Genomic DNA, 19,740 nt, shown 5'->3' with positions numbered 1-19,740 from the left:
CTTTAGGTTTAACATTTCTGACTTCGACATAAATGCATCGTAATTCTTAATAATATATATTTTTTGCAGCAACTGCAAATGTTTAGGAAAATAGAGATAAAAAGGTATTGCAGTGCCCCACCAAATGAGAAGAGACAAAAGGACAGGCTAACCAGTAAAAAATCAATAAGACTATAAAAGGGTAGAACAATACTGAAGAACTCTCAATAGAACAAATATAAATAAGTGGCCTAAAACTATCGTTTATGTGCAGTATCACTCCATCTTGAATTTCTGACTATTCTGAATGAAGCAAATACCAACAAATAGAATCCCCAAAAATAAATTAATCCTCACCGAAATATCTGTCCAGTGAGCCTCCTTGTTCCTCCTGTCTGGCACTTGCTTCCTTACATATAGCAGTCTTGGAGCTATGGAAGTGACTGGGTTTCACCGGTGTAACAGAAGCACTTTTAATTTGACAGGATGATTTGGATTCAAAAGGAATTCTGTACCTCCGAGTTTTGCGCCTATAGCTTTGCGTAGTGAAGTGAGCTCTCTCAACTGGTAAATTATCTTCAGAAGATGAAAATTCATCTATAGTCTGTGAATCACTTTCCTTTTCTAGTTTGCCTGTTGTCTTTACTTGCAGCATGGTTTTGGAAGAGTTACCAAATCCCTTGTTTAGATTACACTTTTTTTTCCACTTGAAGGAGCTAACATCTCTTAGGTTTCTTGGTTTGGACTGTAGGAACATTTCAATATCATCAGACTCATCACTAATATCACTTGTACCTTGTATATCTGTTGTCGTCTCTTGGGCATGTTTCAAAGAGTTTGTTTTTCTGAAGGCTGACCAGGTATTATGGTTCAGAGATTGCTGACAGTCTCCCTTAGATGCAAGAATGGTGTTATTTTTGGTATCTGACCCTTCAGATTTTCCTGAAAGGGGCTCATATTTATTAAAACTTTTAGTAGAAACAGGTGCCTGATGAGCTGGAACATGGGAAGGAAAGATGATATCATCACTCTCTTCTGAGCTGCCTTCAGTCTCCATGACTATAGCAACCTGCTTTGAAATGCACTGTTCCTTATTTTTACTTTCCATGTCCCTTTCATCCTCAGAAGCCGACAAAACAAGCAAATCTGCAGGTATAGTCAAACTCTGTATATCTGGTTTTTCGCTACTATTCCATGACTTTGTGGTTTTCCACTGCTCTAAAATATGGTTATGACTCTGAGTTTTCTGAAGACCAGCACACTTGCCATTTACATTCAATCTCTGTCTCACAGACGGACAGTCAGAACTTGAATGATCAGAACCACTAGAATGATCTCTTTCCAGGGTGGTTTTAATTTCTCTCTCTAACAACTTAGAGAAACCGCACTGCATTAATGTAAGTTGCCCCTGTGGATTTGTGTTACTTCCATTGTTTTTGTCTGCTTTTTTCCTTGAATTTCCCTTAAGTTCATCACCACTACCTTCATTTGAAAAATCAAATTCTTCTTTCATCAATTGTTCCTGAGGTCTGACAGGATCTTTATCTTCTTCATAACCTGGTTCTGCATGCTAAAAATATTGAAAATAACTGTCAGACAAGTTAAATTATAAATAAAACAAATTACTTAAAGATTCAAAATTAGACATTGTTATAGAAAAAAAATAGATATTAATTCAGGAACTGGGACTTCATTTAATTATAGAATTCAATCTATACAAAGTGACTAAAGAGTATATACAATAAACAGGTAGTAGGTAAAGAGAAAATTTCAACAAAATATTGCATACAGGTTATGACAAACAGTGAACATTAATATATTTTTTCCTACAAATATAGCAATACATGCTGTCTACAATGTAGCTGTTAGTGAACAATCTGCATTTGTCCAATGAACATACTATTGGATTTATGTTTCAAAATCATTCATTTTGGTGCAAACTTCTAATGGTTAAGTTGTTTAGCCTGAAAGATAATTCAACTGTGCAAAATACTGTATAATAAAATTATTTTAAAAGAAAACAGACAACAGGGTGGTCAACCTCTTAAGATATGGCAGCCAAAGCTCCTACTTAAAACAGTTTAAAAGAGCAGGGAGTACAAACAACCTTCTTCTCTAGAACTGCTTCAGGTCCAGTATAGCCAAACACACAAACAATTATCATTTAAACAAGTACAAAATATTTTGAAGCTACAGAAGTTTAAAAAAACAACAACCAGGAACTGAACTGTATATATTACATGCAGACAAAATTCAAGGTGTATATGGAAGATCAAAACAGAAGGGTAAAAAATTACGGTCTTGTCTACATGGAAACATACTTCCAGTCATACAAGTAATTATCAAGGTACAACCCCATCTGTGGACATATTTATTTCACTAGAAGAGTAGATTTTCACTTAACATTATAAACAAAAAAATCCCACAAACACATCTACAATTACATCCACATTGAAAACGGAGGATAAATTGATACAGCAATAAGCCATTTAAATTCATACCTCCAGTTACACCAAAAACATTCCCAAGAAGATGAGACCTAAGATTGTGGACAACCAGCAATTCAACTCTGTGGGGCACAATTATTTGTCTTTGTTTCTATCAGAATTATCTTCAAGAGCTAGCTGAGAAATTTCTTAAACCCTAAGCCCTGAATGATTCATTAGAACCAAAACTTCTGTGAAAATGTATCAGTTTTTATAAAATTCTTACTGGGTTGTTTATAAAACTCTTACTAGGTCTCTCAGGTCCAGAATGAAACTTTTGGTCAAAAACAGGAAGAAACCCACCCAAGAGCCAAAAGCTTGTAAACGGAGGACTCACTCGGGTTAAGGGAAATGAGAATAAAGTTCTTATCTACTTGATTTTGACTGAATCCAAGTCTGTTCCAAACACCAGGGGTGCTTGTACATGAGCACAGAGCCTGCTCCAACACGCTGCAATTACAGTGCATCAGAGCAGACTTGACTAATCAAGCCAGCTGGAGCATGGTAATTACTGTGCTCCAGCAGCCTCCCATGTCTTGTGTATCAGCATCCTTGCACTTCAAAATGGCGGTGGGGGCGCTTGAACTAAAGCTCATCAAATGAGTTTTAGTTCAAGAGCCCCTGCCACCATTTTGAAGAGTGAGGATGTTGATACATGACATGCTGCGCTGCTTTAATTACAGCAGCTCTCAGAGCCACTGTAATTAAAAGGGCCACCCCCACCCCCAGAGCACATGTAAAAGTGCCCCAGGATGCTAACTGTTTTGAAGAGAATCTTACTTTCTCTCTCTCTGGTTTTTCATGAAATGTCCTTAAAGCATTTTAAAAAAAAATTGCAGGCCAAAATAACCACTTCTGACTCAGCTCTATTATAGGCTATCACCACATCCCATTCCCATATTTGGTTACCCCAAATATAAATAATAATAAGCCTTCACAATGAAGCTGGATAAAAAGCTTACAGATTCAAGGGATTAAATTGATAGATGCTTCCATAGAGGAAAAGTTTATTTTGCTGTAATTTTAAATCCAGCATTACTCTAAGCAGAATTAATTGTAGCTATCTATAGCTGTATATATGTGCCTATTCAGCAGTTTCAAGGCCTGGGGGAATGCTAATCTCCAAACCAATGGAGCTTCCTGCTCAATTCCCTGGCCCAGAGTGAGACCAATTATTTAGGTTTTGTGTAAAGTACTGATGTTTACTTTAAATATTCTGTTTTAGGCACTATAAGGGGCAGATCCTTACTTGGTATAAACAGGCCTGGAGTCACTGAAGTCAAATCAATTTAGGTCCAATCTTGTGGTTCCAGATACCATTTATCAAATAACCCATTCAGAATGTAGCTATTCAACAAGTCAATATTTGTTGTTGTACAGCAAATGAATCGGTTTTAAAGGGAAAAATATCCACTAGTCTCATGATATTTTAAGGAGTATTTTAAAGGCATTTTGATAGACTATTACCTGAGATTCAGCACATTCCAGTGTCTGAACCTTTCTTCTTATTCCAAGGTAAAGTAACAAAAGGCTATGGTTATGTCAGAACATACTACTTTTTGATGTTAACCCTTAACTTTTGTTTCTAGTTTCTGATAATTTGCTCTACATACTAACTGAAACTTTCACACTCCATTCTGCATGACATACACAAAGGCAACTCACCATTTCTGATTTGCATGATGGTGGCTCCTCCTTCAGCCAAGTAGTGGCTGTCATGACTCCGGCTTCCACTTTTCCCTCCCTCTAAAACAGTCAAAGGATGAAAGGCAACCGTGTTTTATATTAGAGAGAAGGAAGCATGTGTGTTAATACTACTAGGTAAGAAAACCAAACTTTACAAATCATACCCTTTCTATCTAGGTGCAAACATTCAAAAGTAGATTCATCAATCAGATAAGGCTCAAAATTGCCACATTTCTATTTATGGAAAGACTCACTGGACTGGCAGTGTGATCTCAAACTCCTGCTAAGCAATAAGCAAGTCCTATACAGATGCACATAATTTAATTACATGTAGAACAAGTTTTCCAAGCACTGTACTTTCTTTATTGACAGCACCAGTCAAGATTACATTTTGTCCTCCTTGCAAAAACAGTTTGGAGTTGACATATCCCCAGTATGAATCTTTCCCATGTTTACATAATCCAAAAATGGCATTAAAGATTTGCTTAAAAGCCATCACGAAACTATCACTTTGGTTGAGATTATCCCAGAGAAGCTTCAATTCTGAAGTTAAATTCCTTAGAAAGGACTATGATTGACTCATTTAAAGAAGTTCTTAATGTTCTAAGCTTAATTCAGAGATGATGCCGCCCACATTATATTAGGCACCTTTACCTACACACAAATGTAAAGACAGGAATTGCTTAATGTGTCAGGGGCCTGTGCAGTGCAGCATGGCACAGTGTGCAGGCCCCACAGTATTAAGCTCAGGGGTATGTAATCTGTACAGTGTGTGGTTGGTGGTTCTGGACAGCCCTGTAGTAATATAAAGTTACAGAACTAGATACAGGTATAACTGAACAAAAGTGGAAACATCACGCAATCAATTGTGATTTTTTTATTAAGAACAGAAAAGGATTTCAGTGATCTCTTGACAAATCTAAATTTGGACACATTTTCCACATTTTTTTTATTACAGGGAATTCTTTGGCATGAATGGAAGTGAGAAACTAGAAGCCAAAGGTTAATTAAGGCACTGTGTAAACTGGTATTATTAACTTTCACAATACTGCTCTGCAAGGCATCTCCATTCATATTTACAGTAAAATACTTTACGAGAAGAAAAATATGTGAAGCTAGTATCTAAAATTCAGAAGGAAAACTTCACACCTCCAGGATGTCTTTTGTAAGACAGGACCCGTGGGTCCGAAGCTTGAAAAGGTTACGGATCCCAAAAAGCTCTCCTTTATGTTCCTTTGATCCTTGCACGGCCTCAAAATATCGCTTAGCATTTTCACTTCCAACCACCACACAGTGAAGTTGCTAAAAACAGAACAACACAAGAGATTTCAGAAGCATTTGCTCCAATAACATGTCAGAATTTCCTGGCATTCACATTATATACACAGCTTTAGTTGGAGGCACATACAATATCCTAAGGGAGGATATTTTGTTTGAATTTCCCTGGCAGATGTTGCCATTGTGTTATGATATTCATTTGACTAGTTTTTTAAATAGGAAAAGAAAAATATATTTTAAGCCTACTTATTTCATTGTTATCTGCCCAAGATCAGAAACCTGCTATCTCAACCTTCTTAGACATCAGTATTCCACTGCATCTTGACTATTTGCAACCTACTTTTCTTTAAATATTTATGTTGCCATTCTTTCACACACTCAGGTACTGTGAACACTGAATATGGTCGATGGATCATTTGTCCTGGGAAAATTTAAATTATAACCTACACTAGTGTGCTGTGAAAAAGTGACTAAGTGCTACAGTTATGCAAGACTAATCAACTTAAGGAAATCAGCGGTGCAGCAGACAACCAAACATGCTTGAAAATCAGGTGGGTTCAGCTGTGCTTCAAGTGACTTCAAATGTTCAACCTTTTTGTAACCGCTGCACTTTGACATAAAGAGCAGTAAGGTGGCCAAACTTATGGCTATTATGGGTACCACACTTGGAATTCCATATTTATTTGCATACCACACATACTGTTCCCCAAGAATCAGTCCTCCAAAATGGGGGTGTATCTTAAACAGAGAGGCTATGCTGTAATGACTTCCATTTCACTCTGGACTGTCAAGCAGCACAGGCAGAGTCCAGTTTTAATTCTCTCACAACTGCTGCTGATTTGGTAATAACTTTTGGCTGAGCATCCAAAAACTTGCCAATTCAGCAGTAGCTGTGAAAGGGTTAATACTATAGCTTTCACCTGAAGTAGCCAGTGAACTGTCTGAGGTCAAGCGAGCTGATGCATATATTCAGCTGTCCACCAGAACTCTGGAAAAACCTTTTCCTCTGCAGTCACCTTCCAAAAACAAGACCTTATTTAGGGCCATGTGGTATGCAAGAAAATACAACATTTTTCTGTAGCTCTTAGGATACTGGTAGCCTTTAAGGGATACATAATGGTAATTCTAGCATTAGGAAGCCAATTGTTAAAGGACAAATATTCACTTGAAACACACAAAGTCAGTCACAAATTACAGCTGGATGGAGTCCTACATTTACATCACTCTACTTATACTGTAGCAGTCATATGGCCACATCTAAAGATGCATGCATCACAGACTTTAGTTTGCCTATTTTTATACTTATAGTATACTACTTGTTATGTTTTCTGGCAGTTTCTGGGGTCCCCCCTCCAATTGTATACCATTATAAAGAAAAATGTATAAGTAACTTAAAAATCAAGTATATTTCTCAATGATATAATCTAGACGAAATGAAACAAAAGCTTTTCAAGTAGAGTTATTTGCATTAAGTCTATTATTTACACTTTAAAACACTAACTACAGGTGTCTATTTGGGGATGCCTTGCACACTTGTACAGAATGGCACGTTAGTGAAACTACACAAACATGAGTAACTCCTAACAGGCAAAGTAGGCTTTTTATGCTTTTCACCACTGCCTGAAAAATCAAAGGCAGTGAACAAAATCTTAGTGAACATAGAAGTAACTGCATGCCCCTCAGTTCAACACTGACCGAAAAAGAGCCTTGGAACTCGAGAGCTTTTTGTCTCAAGGTTAATACTATATAAAATACATCTTATGGAAACAAAATACTTGCAGCAAGGTCTGGATAAGGTCACACTTTTCAGCAGTTCTCTATTAATGAAATCATAAGAAGTGAAATTTCCTCACTTGCATATAGAGGCAGTCCTTGAATTACAATGTTTTGAGTTACAACGTTTCGCACTTACAACGTTTATAAATTGACACCCTGTTTCAACTTTCTGACTTTACAACACTTCATCTGATGCCAAGCCACGACAGCGAACAAGTTCACTGCGTCACCCATCTCCCTGGAGAACATCTGTCCAAACTTCCTTGGACACTTTCTTTAAGAAAGCAGCCAAGACTCCTGAGAAGACTCCAGCCAAGAACCCTTCAAAAAGTCCAATCAAGAGCCCTTCAAAACGTCCAGCAAAGTCTCCTCAAAGAAGTCCTTCCAAATCAATAGGATTGCTATTTACAATATAAAAACATTAATGTAGCTATATTACTCATCTATAATTGACTGAGTACAAAATTCTGGGGTATTTTTGGTGAAAATAAGGTATCAGGCCTTGGTTCAAGAACCAATCCCCCATTTATAACACTGTTTCTTATGGGAAAATCAATTCTGAGTTGCAACGTTTTGACTTAAGACATGGTTTTCAGGAACCAATTGTGTCATAAGTCTGAGGACTGCCTGTACAAATACCTTCACGTGTAAGACAAAATTTAGGAACTGTACATGCAATTGCTAGCTAAATACCATATTATGTGTTTATACAGATACACAGATATTCACTTAAATGATGCTAATGTGGATATATTCACAGAAGCTTAATGAAAATCCAGTCCTTAGATTTGCAAGTCTTAAGTTACCATTCTTGTACTTAAAAGAGATTTTTAACAATTTACAAATACAACTGTATGCATACCTATGAACTCAGCTACATGAACTAGTGCTTAATAGCTCATTGGTTAAATATTTGTTCTTCCATGCATGTTAGTACTTTGCATATGTGCAGTAGTAATGTGCATGCACACATCCAGTTCTGTACACTGAGCTGCACACACTTGGCCCTAACATACCTGCTAGAAATGAAGCAAAAAGCTTTGTTAGAGCTTTGCAAAGCTGACAAAGAATGTCCTATTCCGTACTAAAGTCATGGTAAAACCATCTGAAAATACTCAATATAAATTTATTTTACAATGCTTTCAATTAAGGTTTCCCAAACATGCATTTAATCAGGATTTCAGATAATTATTACAATGTAGAAAGGAATAATTTTTAAAAACAACATGCTTGCTAATGTTTAAAGGGATGTCAAAGCTGGTAGGCCTAATAATGACCTATTCTGACAGCATTCCCAACAGAAAGTCTTAGCTTCCAAAACTTTCCCTGTGTTTATTTTTCAAATTGATCACGGCTGCCAGCAAAAAGAAAACCCTTTAACAATGAAAAAAAAAAAGACTTATAATGAAAGTAACAGTGAACAAAGTAGGATGTATATACTCCCCATTAATATCAGTGTAAGTATGTTTTTCAGCAAGTGATGAAACAACAGGATAAAACTTTCCAAAGTGGAGTGTTGAGGACAGCAGATGTTAGCTCTTAAAGAAATGCTAAGTAGTTACTGATACTTTACAAACAAAATAATTTCCCTTATCAAAATTAGATTATCAGTAAGTATGCAGCAAAAAATCCTGTTATTTACCAGAAAATTTTCAATTAAATGAATAGTACACACAGAAAAAAAAGTTAGGAACTTGTGAGTTTCTGCTGCTGTTTTGTGGATGTAAACAATCAAAATATGTGACTAAATTCTCTGCGCTTTCCATTCAGAAAATAAAAGCCTGTGGCCCAATTCTTGTTTTGTTCTTGCTCTTGATTTCAAACTGTTCTGAAAACAAGACCGCTTATAACTTCTTTTGTACCTACTTCTCATGGGGAAGGGAAGGGCCTTCAGAATTCTCATAACTCTCCTGGGTTGTGAGACTCTATGGCCAGGCACAGAAATTACACCATAAACTGGTGTAAGTGATCAGAAACTGGTTCAAATCTGTTATGCAACAGTGCTAGGGACAGAAGTTACACCTATACTGGTTTAACTGATCAGATACTGGTTTAAGCCTGTAACAGAACAGAAATTCAGTGCACATAAACCAGTTTCAAAATGTCTGAAACCGGTTTAAAATAAACCTGATTAAATGTAGTATCTGACTTAACTGATTTGGGTCAAACCTGTTTACGAAACTTCTGTCCCAAACCCCTTCCTGGTTCAAGTGAAATCATAGCCCCCCAGCATGCTTTCCAGCCCTGGGCTGGGCTGTCTGCTCCAGTGATCTGGGCTGGCCCCACCCCTCTGCTCCCTAGCTGGAGCCGTGAGGGCTGGCTGACAAAGTGGGGTGGGAGCGGGGCAAGCCTGGCTGGGGATGCAGCCCAGTCTACAGAGGGAATACTGCCCCCCGATGGCAAACCTCGGCTGGGGCCAGGGAGGGGAGCTAAATACCCCTTCCCCTGCTCAAACTTACTGCTGGCTGCAACTATGGACTACAAATCCCAGAGGCACCTGAAAGCAGTGATGAGCAACCCTGCAGAGTCTTGCCGCTGTATGTCTAGACTGCAAATCACAGAGACTTGGGGGGCAGCAGGAAGAGGAAGTGAACACAGCCAGAAAGCAGTGCTCTAGCGGCCCCCAGCTTCTGGCCTGAGTCACTGCAGGCATGTGGCTGCATTTCCTGAATCAAAGGTAAATGTCTGTCCACTTCTGTTTCAATTTATCTGTGCAGTTTAGACTAACCTGTAAAGACTGAATCGATTCAGCTTCAGGCTTTTTGACTGCCTGTACTTAGCTCAGAAGTTCAGTGCACATAAACCGCTTTCAAAATAACCAAAATCAGTTTAAGATAAGCCTGGGTGGATCAGTTAAACTTAACTGATTTAGGTTAAATTGGTCTATTGAACTTCTGTCCCAGATCTCCTCCAGATTCAAATTAACTCACAGCCCCCTAGCATCCCAGGATACTTTGCACCTCTGCTGCAAAACCCCCCTGGCAGAATGGGCAGGTTAGCCTTGGCCCAAGCTGTCTGCTCCAGCTGAGCAGGGAGGCATGCTCTAGTATGCCCCAGTTTATGGCCTAGAAACACTGCAGGCATGTGGCTGCATTTCCAGAATCAAAAGTAAATGTCTGTTCACTTGCTTACAGTTCAATCTATGCAGCTTAAACTAACCTGCGAAGATTGAATTGATTCAGCCTCAGGTTTTTTGATTGTCTGTGCTTAGCCTACAAGAGTGAAGAGGAAGTTAGGGGCCTGCTTCAAAAACATGACAAGCAGCAATTACTATAACATTTACCATGCTAGTGTTACCCTTAGACAACTCTCAATGTTAGTTCTTCACCTTTTTCTCCTTCAGAACAAGCAAGTAGATCACAGGTATCAACTTATTCAGCTTGCTGGACCACCAGTCAGATTGGGCCCAGAGACCAGCTGCATGTGCCAGATCTAGCACAGAGGCCTGGTTCAGCACAGGCACCACCATGTAGTGTGCATCCAGGACTGGTCCCGTGTGTGCTGTACGGTGTGTGCATATTGGCTCCTGTCCCATGCTCCATATGCAGTACACCTCAGCCCCAGTCCAAGGCGTGTGTCATTTACAGAGCATGGGGCCAGTCCAGGGCATGTGCTGCATGCAGTGCCCAGGCTGGACTAGTCCTGAGTACTGGATCCAGCATGCAGGGCCAGTCTGTGGGCCTGATCCAGACCAGTCCGAGGTCCAGCATATAGAAACGGTTCAGCACAAATACTGCACGCAGTGCACACCCCAGACAAGTTCTGCATGCAGCACACTGGGTCAGGGCCAGTGCATGCATGCTGCATGCAGCATGTGAGGCCAATTTAAGACCGACAGGGAGCACAACAGGTTGGATGATAGGGCTCTGCAAGCCAGCTTTTTGACACCCTTGATGTAGATGAACATGGAGTTAACAGCAGACAATGACACTCGTAAGGCAGGTATGGAACGCTTCCCAAGTTTATTTAGCCGAGCTTCTAAAACCCTCCCTTTGGGAAAATGAAACCAGTAGCCCCCTCCCTCCAATCAGACTATATGGTGTTAAAAATCTACTGGTATCTTCAAATTTCAAAATAAAAATGTTAATTTCAGTTAATCAAACCTCCTTCTTTTCTTACCTAGCTTTCATGAGTAGTGGAATAATTAAAACAATGGTATTTGCTTGTTGCATCATTAGCCTCTGAACTAACACCCAGGGAAGCAAATAGAACAGTTCACAATGCACAGCTGCTATTTCAGACCCTTTGCAAACCACATGTAGGTTGCTTCTCAAGGCTCTCTTTGAAAATCTCATGGTGAGAAAAACTGAAAAGTCTGTCCAGGCCCTCCCTGTGCTCTCTCCTCCTACCCCTTTTGGGAAATTCTAATTTCTCTTAATCACCAGACTGAATGATGTGATACTGGTTTTGCTGAAGTGGAAAGTAGTGAGGCAGCAGTCAATCTTAACTCCACAATGAATTAAGAGCCTCTTCTGAGACTGCATTCCAGTTTCCCCTTCTTGTCTGAGACCTTACAGGAACAGAAGAAAGAATAGAATTTTCCTCATCTTCACAAATCACAGAGCACTGAAACATGCACCCTCTCTCATAGCCTGGTACCAAGGATTATGCTGTCTCAAGCACCAACTCTATCGTTATAGACATTAATCCACAAGCCCCTAATTTACAATATGTCTGCCAGTCACTGCTAACAAGTTAGGATTTATTTGAAAGCTTCAAAATAAATTAGCAAAACACTTCAATTACAATTTTTTATAAAACAGAATATAACTTAAAGTACCAGTAAAACTATACTCAACTTTGCTAAAGGTTTGCTTTTATTCATCCAGGCATTTGACTAACTATGATTATTGCTTTAAATGATACTGTACGAATTTTACCTGTTTGTAGACTTGCCGTAAATACATCATCTCCTCCACAGTGCCCAAGGATATTAATCTGAACACTTTCACATCCCTGCACTGACCGATCCTATAGGCTCTGAAAAGACAGTGTCCGAGTCAATTTCAAGAACAGTATGATATTAGTCATCCAATGAGCTCTTGCAGAGATTAGTAAAATCACAATTTTAAAAATGAGGAAACACTTTAAAAGAACTTCCTTAAAATATATGTTTAGAGATTAACCGTTTTACCATGCCAACTCTTCCTATTCATGATTCTGTTTCTCTTTCATTTCTAAATTTGTGCCTTCTGCATTAAGCCATATATACCTGAAACAGCTTTCTCATTCCTGTACATCATAGGTCTAACCTCTCTCCTACCTCAAAGACCTCTTCGAAACACATCCTCTGCTTATTCTTTGAAAATTAAACTCTTTTGCAATCTGCAATCTCATTTTGTACATGATCATTTTTTCTTTACATTATATGCAAGTTAGATCATAAAATTTATGGACGGGGACCACAGTCTCTTAATATTATAAAGCACTGTGCAAATTACATACATTAGATAAATAATGTATATGAAGTAGACGAATTTACATCTCTGAAATTACTAATGGATTATTCTCAGGAACTGCAGAAGAGACTTAATGAATGTCAAGAGATCGCAGAGATGCAATTTTGTGAAGCAGATTTTGTGAAGGCTATTCCTGCAGTAATACACAGTTTTGCAATATTTTTTTCACATGCGGATTAGGGTGTGCAGGGGAGAAGGGATGTTTTTCTGAAGGTAAATGAAATAGAAAAATGGTCTGTCCTCTCAGAAATTATAAAAGCATGGAGGCCATAATGAGCTAATTATAATATGGAACTGCACACATGCTTCATTTTACTCAATAAAATGTGAGATGCTTCAAAACCTTGAGCTGCTTTATATATCTTTTTTTAAAGCATTTTCCCAGCACAAACAGCTCAGAATAACGTTTTAAACAGGACACCAGACACACTTAGATACTGTTCTTTGTCCAAACGCATTTTATACTATAACTTTTAATGGTTGCTTTGATTATATAATTTTTGATAAGGTAGCCTAGCAGAATGGGATAACTAATAAATATGGTTTAGAGGTGCACTGATATCACGGTCACATATCGGATTAGCACCGACAAAAGGAAAATTAACATTATCAGCCATCAGTTTTGGCTGGTGTAGCCAATAATTCACCAATAAATTCCACGTGCATGTGCACAGCTGCAGCATGCATGCGGCCAGGAGTAGAGCCACACAACTTGGAAAGCAGTGTCCTGTCGGTAAGTCTGAGGGAGGGGGGAGGAGGCGTGAGGGAGGGAAGGGGTATGGCCGGGGGGGGGGGGGTGGAAATTGAGGCCCCCCCCAAGGTGAGGGAGGGAGAGGGGCAAGGGCAGGTACTGCCCAGCCAGGGTGGTGAATGAGATCCTGGGGCTAGGAATGGGATGGAGCTGCAGGCGGCTCATCTGGGGAGCATGGGAGAGGGTGGGAAAGGGAGGTGGCTCCTGGCCACTGCATGTACTCCCAGGGGAGGCATGGGAGGGATGTGCCCCCCGGATTTGTGTGTGGGGCAAGGGCGGGCTTTCAGCTGCAGTGGCACTGGGAAGGGTGATTATGGGGGGGGGCTAAGGGAATTTTTGGGTGGCTATAGCCACCCAGACCCTGCCCCTAGTGCCACTCCTGCTTAGGGCACTCCACTCTGCTGCCTTTCTCTTGGAAGCCCGCATGGGAAAGGCAGCAGAGCAGTGCCCTGAGCAGAGGAGGCACTAGGGGGTGCCTTCGGGGCTATAGCCACCCCAAACTTCCCTGTAGCCTCCTGTCCCAGTGTCACCACTACCCACCCCATGCAGTTGAGACTGCCCTACCCCCATCTGCCCCAAGCCCAGCCCAGCTCCCCTGCCAGGAAGAGGCTGGTGAAGCACCTGGCCCCAACCCCACAGTGGGCAGCCAGCCTTCATCTCATGCACAAATTTATTTTGGGGGGGGGGGGCACATGCCCCCCCATGCCTCCCCCAGGGGTGAGCACAGTGGCGGCGAGGATCTGCTTCTTCCCCACACCCCCCAGATAAGCCGCCCTGACTCCATCCCACTCCTGCCCCAGTGTCACATTCACAGTCCTGGCTTGGCAATGCCTTAGGGGCATCAATCTTCCCCACCCTACACTCCTTCCCTCCCCCATACCCCTTCTCCTCCACAGATTTATCAGCAGGATGCTGACCGGTTGCATTCCTGTAAATCAGCTATCAGATCAATATCAGCTGATATGGTTGGTTAACAAATCAGCTATGGGTATCAGCCAAGGAAATATTTATCAGTGCACCCCAATATTATTTCTTGTCTAGAATACCTAAGAAAAAAAAATTCTCTATGTCACCCCAGCAGAATACATAAATATTGGCCTGTCTTTTAAAAATAAGGACTTCTCAACACTACAAAGAGAGACTAAAAGTAACAAAATCATTTTTCTTCAGGACTTCGTATTTTCTCAGATGATTCTTGCACCATAATTCTTACAGCAGCATAATTCTTGCATCCTTCCATAAGACACTTGTATATAAAAAATGAAACACTATTACAATCACAGCATTTTACCACATCTCTTTTCCCATTCAAAAGTAGTACATTAAAAACTACTAAAATTCAGGGTTTAAAAACAGAAGTGTCAATCCTAAAAATATTATTTATCACAATATTTATTAATCTAGTATGAAGAACTAAAGAACAGAGTGCACTTAAAAGCATCCTATATTTTTAGGGAAACAATGAAGAAATTGAATTCTAAGATCAAATGGAAGCTAGCATTCCATCTTCTTGAGTAATTTGAAGCTATACCTGTCAATGGCTTGTAGATCATTGGCTGGGTTCCATGTTGGATCAAACAATATAACAACATTGGCTCCAACAAAATTGAGACCCAAACCTCCGGCCCTGAAAAAAAAAATCTTAAATAATACAGCAAGAAAAGGAGTGAGATAGCAACATCTTTTCAATTCAAATGGAATAATTCCTAACTCTCCATTTATTTAAGCAAAATTGTTTTGCATACTTACATAAAATATGCATATTTTTGAATATGTATCCCTATCCCAAACTAGTGTGTCCCAGTTATCCACAAAGCTATGTTGCCCAGAGTTCCACACTTCTGGAAAGGTCACCTATGCTGAAAAGACCTGAGGGGAGGTTCCAGACAAACTACAACCAAAATCCAAGTCCTCCATGGTGGATCAGGCAGAGGAAGATGTCAAGATCTCAACAGCTGGAAAGACGGAAGAAGGCTGCACCAAGATGGAGGTCTCCTGTCATCTAGGTCTCTCCCTTGCCACTGGGCTTACATCTCTACCTTGTGAAGATCATGTGGTTGCTGCTTCCGTGCACCAGCTTCCTCATAGTAAACAAAGTCATGCATAGGATTCTACCACATGAAACAACACGCTCTCCTGTACCAACCTCCAAAAGCCCTGCAGCAATGGATGAGTGGTGACAGATACGGAACTACTGAATCTGGCAGTCTTGAGCCATGAATCTAAATGCATGTGGCAGCAGCCTGATGGTCATCTTGCGCGTGGGTTGAGACAGGGGTCTCTCTGTTCATCCCACATGGGGAAAGGGGTAGAAAAGGTGCACTAATGCTAAACTGTCTTATCTGCTCCTGGCTGGATAATTGTGTCCAGAGGGTTCACTCTGAGGTTGAAAACATCACATGACAATGATTTTCACAACATGGAATATTTGCACCTTGATGGATAACCAAGACAACAAAAAATTAGAAAGAAGAACTGCCATTGTCTCCAGGGAATTAGTGAGATACAATATCAACAGTGCAGCTCTGAGTGAGACAAGATGACTATATGAGGGTCAGCTTCTGGAAGTGGAAACGAGCCCAGGACAAGAGCATCCATGGTGTCCGCTTCACTATCAAGAATCAGCTCATCAGTCAACTTACAGAATTCCCTGTGGGTATTAACAAATGCCTTAGCCCAGTGGTTCTCAACCTATTTGCTATAGTAGGCCACACTTGCACCTCTCAATGTGTTACATGGGCCACACCCACACAACTAACTTCCTGTGCATCCATTTAACTGGATGTCATGTGGGCTGCAGCAGTGTACTGATTGGGCTGCATGTGGCCCACAGGCCGCAGGCCATAGGTTGAGAACCACTGCCTTAGTCCTTCTGTCTTAAGCTGAGCAACAACCAACACAACACCATCATTAGTGCATATGCTTGATGCTGACGCTTAAGAACAGTTCTACTCCAGTCTTGACCATATACTAACACTCCCAATTAGGACAAGATCGTTCTCCTTGGTGACTTCAACGCCAAAGTCAGATGTGACCTGGAACTCTAGAGTGGCACCATTGGGAAGGAAGGAGTGAGAAAAGCCAACTCCAGTGGCATCCTTCTCCTGAGCAAATGCGTGGAACAGGATCTTGTCATCACGAATACCATCTTCACACAGTTACAAATACATGACCACATAGAGACACCCTCACTCTAAGCACTGATGCTTCCTCGACTGTGTTATTGTTAGAGCCTGTGAACGAATGGATGTTCGTATCATGCAAGCTAGGTGAGGAGCTGATGACTCCTGGACAGATCACCATCTTGTCAGATCCATTATGAACATCAAGCTTGCAGCAAAACACCAAAAGCAATGTAAAGGACTCTCAATACCAAATCTATTCAAGACCCGAAGGCTTGTAATGATTTCCAACAGTCTCCATGGAAAGCTCTCAGACTTGCCCACAAATGAAGGCAACATTGTGGAACTCTGGAAGGCTTAAAACTATTATTCATATGGCCTATGCTGAATCCATTGACTATACTAGCTGTCAACACCATGACTAATTTAACGAAACCAATGCCAAGATCCAAGCCTTCCTTGACTGGAAGAGAAGGGCTCATTCTGCTTGAAAAGATGATACCCCATCTTAGCAGAAGGAGATGCATCATGTCCTCAAACCTGAAGCTCAAAGGAGAATCCAGGAAATCAAAAACCAATGGTGGCAAAATAAAGCCAAAGAGATCCAGCTCTATGCTGACAAACATGACATGCATAGCTTTTCCTGGGCAATGAAGGCCAACTATTTCCATTACCTGTCATTATATGGCCCACCTTCCCACAGTCCAACTTTCTTGCATTGCAGGATGGTGCAAAGCTCCTCAAAGACAATAAATCTATCCAAGCTAGATGGAGAAAGCACTTTGAGGCACTCCTGAACTGTAAGTCAACTGTGATGGATACTACCATTGAATCCATCCACCAACATCCTGAAAAGGAACCCCTTCTAACCCTCCTAGCCTAGAAGAAATCTGGTGCACCTTCAAAGAAATCAAGACCAACAAGCCTGCTGGATTGGATAGCATACCTGCTGAAATCTACAAGGCTGGTGGCAAGAAACTGTTACTGCAACTCCACAAATTTATTCTATACATCTGGAACAATAAAGAGATCCATGGGGACCTGAGGAATGCCAGAAGCATGACTATCTTTGAGAAAGGAGATAAGTCCGTGTGTGGGAACTATCAAGGTATCACCCTCCTTTTCACAGCAGGGAAAATTCTTGCCCACATCATCCTGAACCATCTTCTACCTCTTGCTGAGGAAGTCCTTCTGGAATCTCAGTGTAGTTTCAGACCATCCCGTAGGGCAAATGACATGATCTTTGTTGTCTGCCAGGTCCAAAAAAAGGCATCAGGAACAGTATTGGGACTTATATATGGCCTTCATTAACTTCATTAAGTCCTTGAATTCCATCAATTGCTAAGCCTTCTGGAAAGTACTGGCCAGATTTGGATGTTCAGAAAAGTCCATCGTGGTCCTGAGGCTTCTCCCTGCACCCTTCCCGACTGACACTATGATCCCCTTCACCTGCTCAATCTGCTGCTCTGCTTTCTGCTTCCTGCCCTGTGCTCCCTACCCAATCTACTGCTGTTTTTTGCTTCCTGCATTAACTGCCCCTGCTGCCTGACCACTCCCTAATCTGTTACGTCACACATAGAGGATGCCTATGCCACTTGAGTCCTTTTGACCTTGACAAGCACACTTCCCAGAGTTTCATAACCAGCCACTGCACCTTCAGCATAGTAAAAGTGCTACCTCTCTACTGCAGGGCTGTCAAAGATATGGACTGTAGGCCAGATCTGGCCCACAGAGGCCTACCATCTGGTCTCCAGTGGACCTACAAGCAGCATGAGGGCACACTGGATGGCCCTGCATGCAACAGGGGCCCTGCTTTGGTTGCTCTGGGATCATGTTACACGCTCTGGAGCACGTCCGCTCCATATGGGATCCAGCACACATCCAAGGAGCGGCCAGAGCAGGTGCTGTATGAAGCACAGCCTCAGAGTAGCCAAAGTAGGCACCACATGCAGTGCAGCCCTGGAGTGACTGCCACATGCAAAGCCTGCTCCAGGATATGTACTGGATCCTGCATGGAACAGACACATGCTGGATGGAGCAGGCACTACAGCCCCAGAGTGGCCACTCCAGGACCATGTCAGACATGGTGCTCACTCTGGCCACTCCAGGATGCACACTAGAACACCGGTATGTGGCAGGGACATACTGCAGTGGGTGCCGCATACAGTGTGGTCCTGAAGTGGCCAATCAAGGACATGCACCATATGCGGCACCGGATTCAGAACATGTGCTGCATCAGGCATGCAGGGTCAGTGGTTGGGCCCAATCCAGTCACAGACAACCCGCACGCCACTCACCTGGCCCACAAGGCCCAGTGAGTTTGACACCCCTGATCTACTGCATTTTTGTCATAATCATAGAGTGAGTGAAGATCTGGTCCTCAGCACTCGCTATCTCAACATATCTTCACTTAACTGCCCCTTCCCCCGCTGCTTCATTTCACTTCACTTATGACTATTTATACAGAGCAGTGGTGCTCAACCTCTAGCCTGTGGAACAATGTCATTTGGACCACGTGGCTCCCCATTGGTCCAGAAATTTGGGGTTGGGGCAGTGGTGGCAGAATTAATTGATGTTCCCTGCTGCCATATTTCAGACCTATGAAGAGTCCTGTGGGCTGAATAACATAACTCTACCCTCATATATGGGGTTGCTTCATAGTCTGGTTCCATGCATGCAGTCAGGCCACTGCGCAGTAACATCCAGGCATGCAAGATTGGACCAGTGCGCAGCCACATTCTGGTGTACTGAGTGGGGCTGGCCTGTAGCCACAGAGGCGTAGTTAGGATCGGGCTGTTGCATGGCCAGATCCAGCACACGGGTTGGGATGGCAAATGGAGTTGCACCCACAGACAGATCCCCCTGCACTGATCCTGCGGGAGATCCAACCTGCTGACTAACCCTGTGCCATTCATTCAGCCCAAGGGAATGGAAGGTTGGGCACCACTGTACTGGAGCGCTAGCACTCTAGCCCCAACACAGCTAGACTGCTTTTGAAAGCCATAATTCTATGTAAAGGGAACTTACACCAAATATTTCCTTAACCATGGGTGATGAGTTTTAACAGTAAAATACATGACTTGTACCAAAATCGCATACAGTTTATAAGGCATGTGAAAGCTATTCTTAGTGACTGTATAGCCGTCAGAAGCATTTTTGGCAATACAAAAATTATTAGTGTAGCAGGGCTCTTTTTGAGAAAA

At 41.5% G+C, this 19,740-nt stretch overlaps 1 protein-coding gene across 7 annotated transcripts in view; it reads right to left on the bottom strand.

The window, feature by feature from the left end:
• The window catches only part of ERCC6L2 (ERCC excision repair 6 like 2), a 144,026-nt gene that overhangs the window by 70,667 nt on the left and 53,619 nt on the right, over nucleotides 1-19,740 (bottom strand). For 5 of the 7 annotated variants that reach the window (XM_019478065.2, XM_019478064.2, XM_059724844.1 and 2 more), the window contains exons 13-17: nucleotides 14,947-15,042; nucleotides 12,086-12,185; nucleotides 5,301-5,453; nucleotides 4,131-4,211; nucleotides 337-1,549 (exon numbers count right to left, since the gene is read on the bottom strand). In XM_019478065.2, coding sequence (XP_019333610.1) covers nucleotides 337-1,549; nucleotides 4,131-4,211; nucleotides 5,301-5,453; nucleotides 12,086-12,185; nucleotides 14,947-15,042 — 1,643 coding nt within the window. Of the gene's footprint in view, nucleotides 1-336; nucleotides 1,550-4,130; nucleotides 4,212-5,294; nucleotides 5,454-12,085; nucleotides 12,186-14,946; nucleotides 15,043-19,740 lie in introns of those variants that run through there. The other 2 variants (XM_019478063.2, XM_014608735.3) reach the window with 2 other exon arrangements.

The sequence above is a fragment of the Alligator mississippiensis genome, chromosome 3 (assembly GCF_030867095.1).
Source record: "Alligator mississippiensis isolate rAllMis1 chromosome 3, rAllMis1, whole genome shotgun sequence".
Classification (NCBI taxonomy): Eukaryota; Metazoa; Chordata; order Crocodylia; family Alligatoridae; genus Alligator; species Alligator mississippiensis.
Note: the sequence above shows the minus strand (reverse complement) of the source record. Positions and strands in the feature narration are given on the sequence as shown.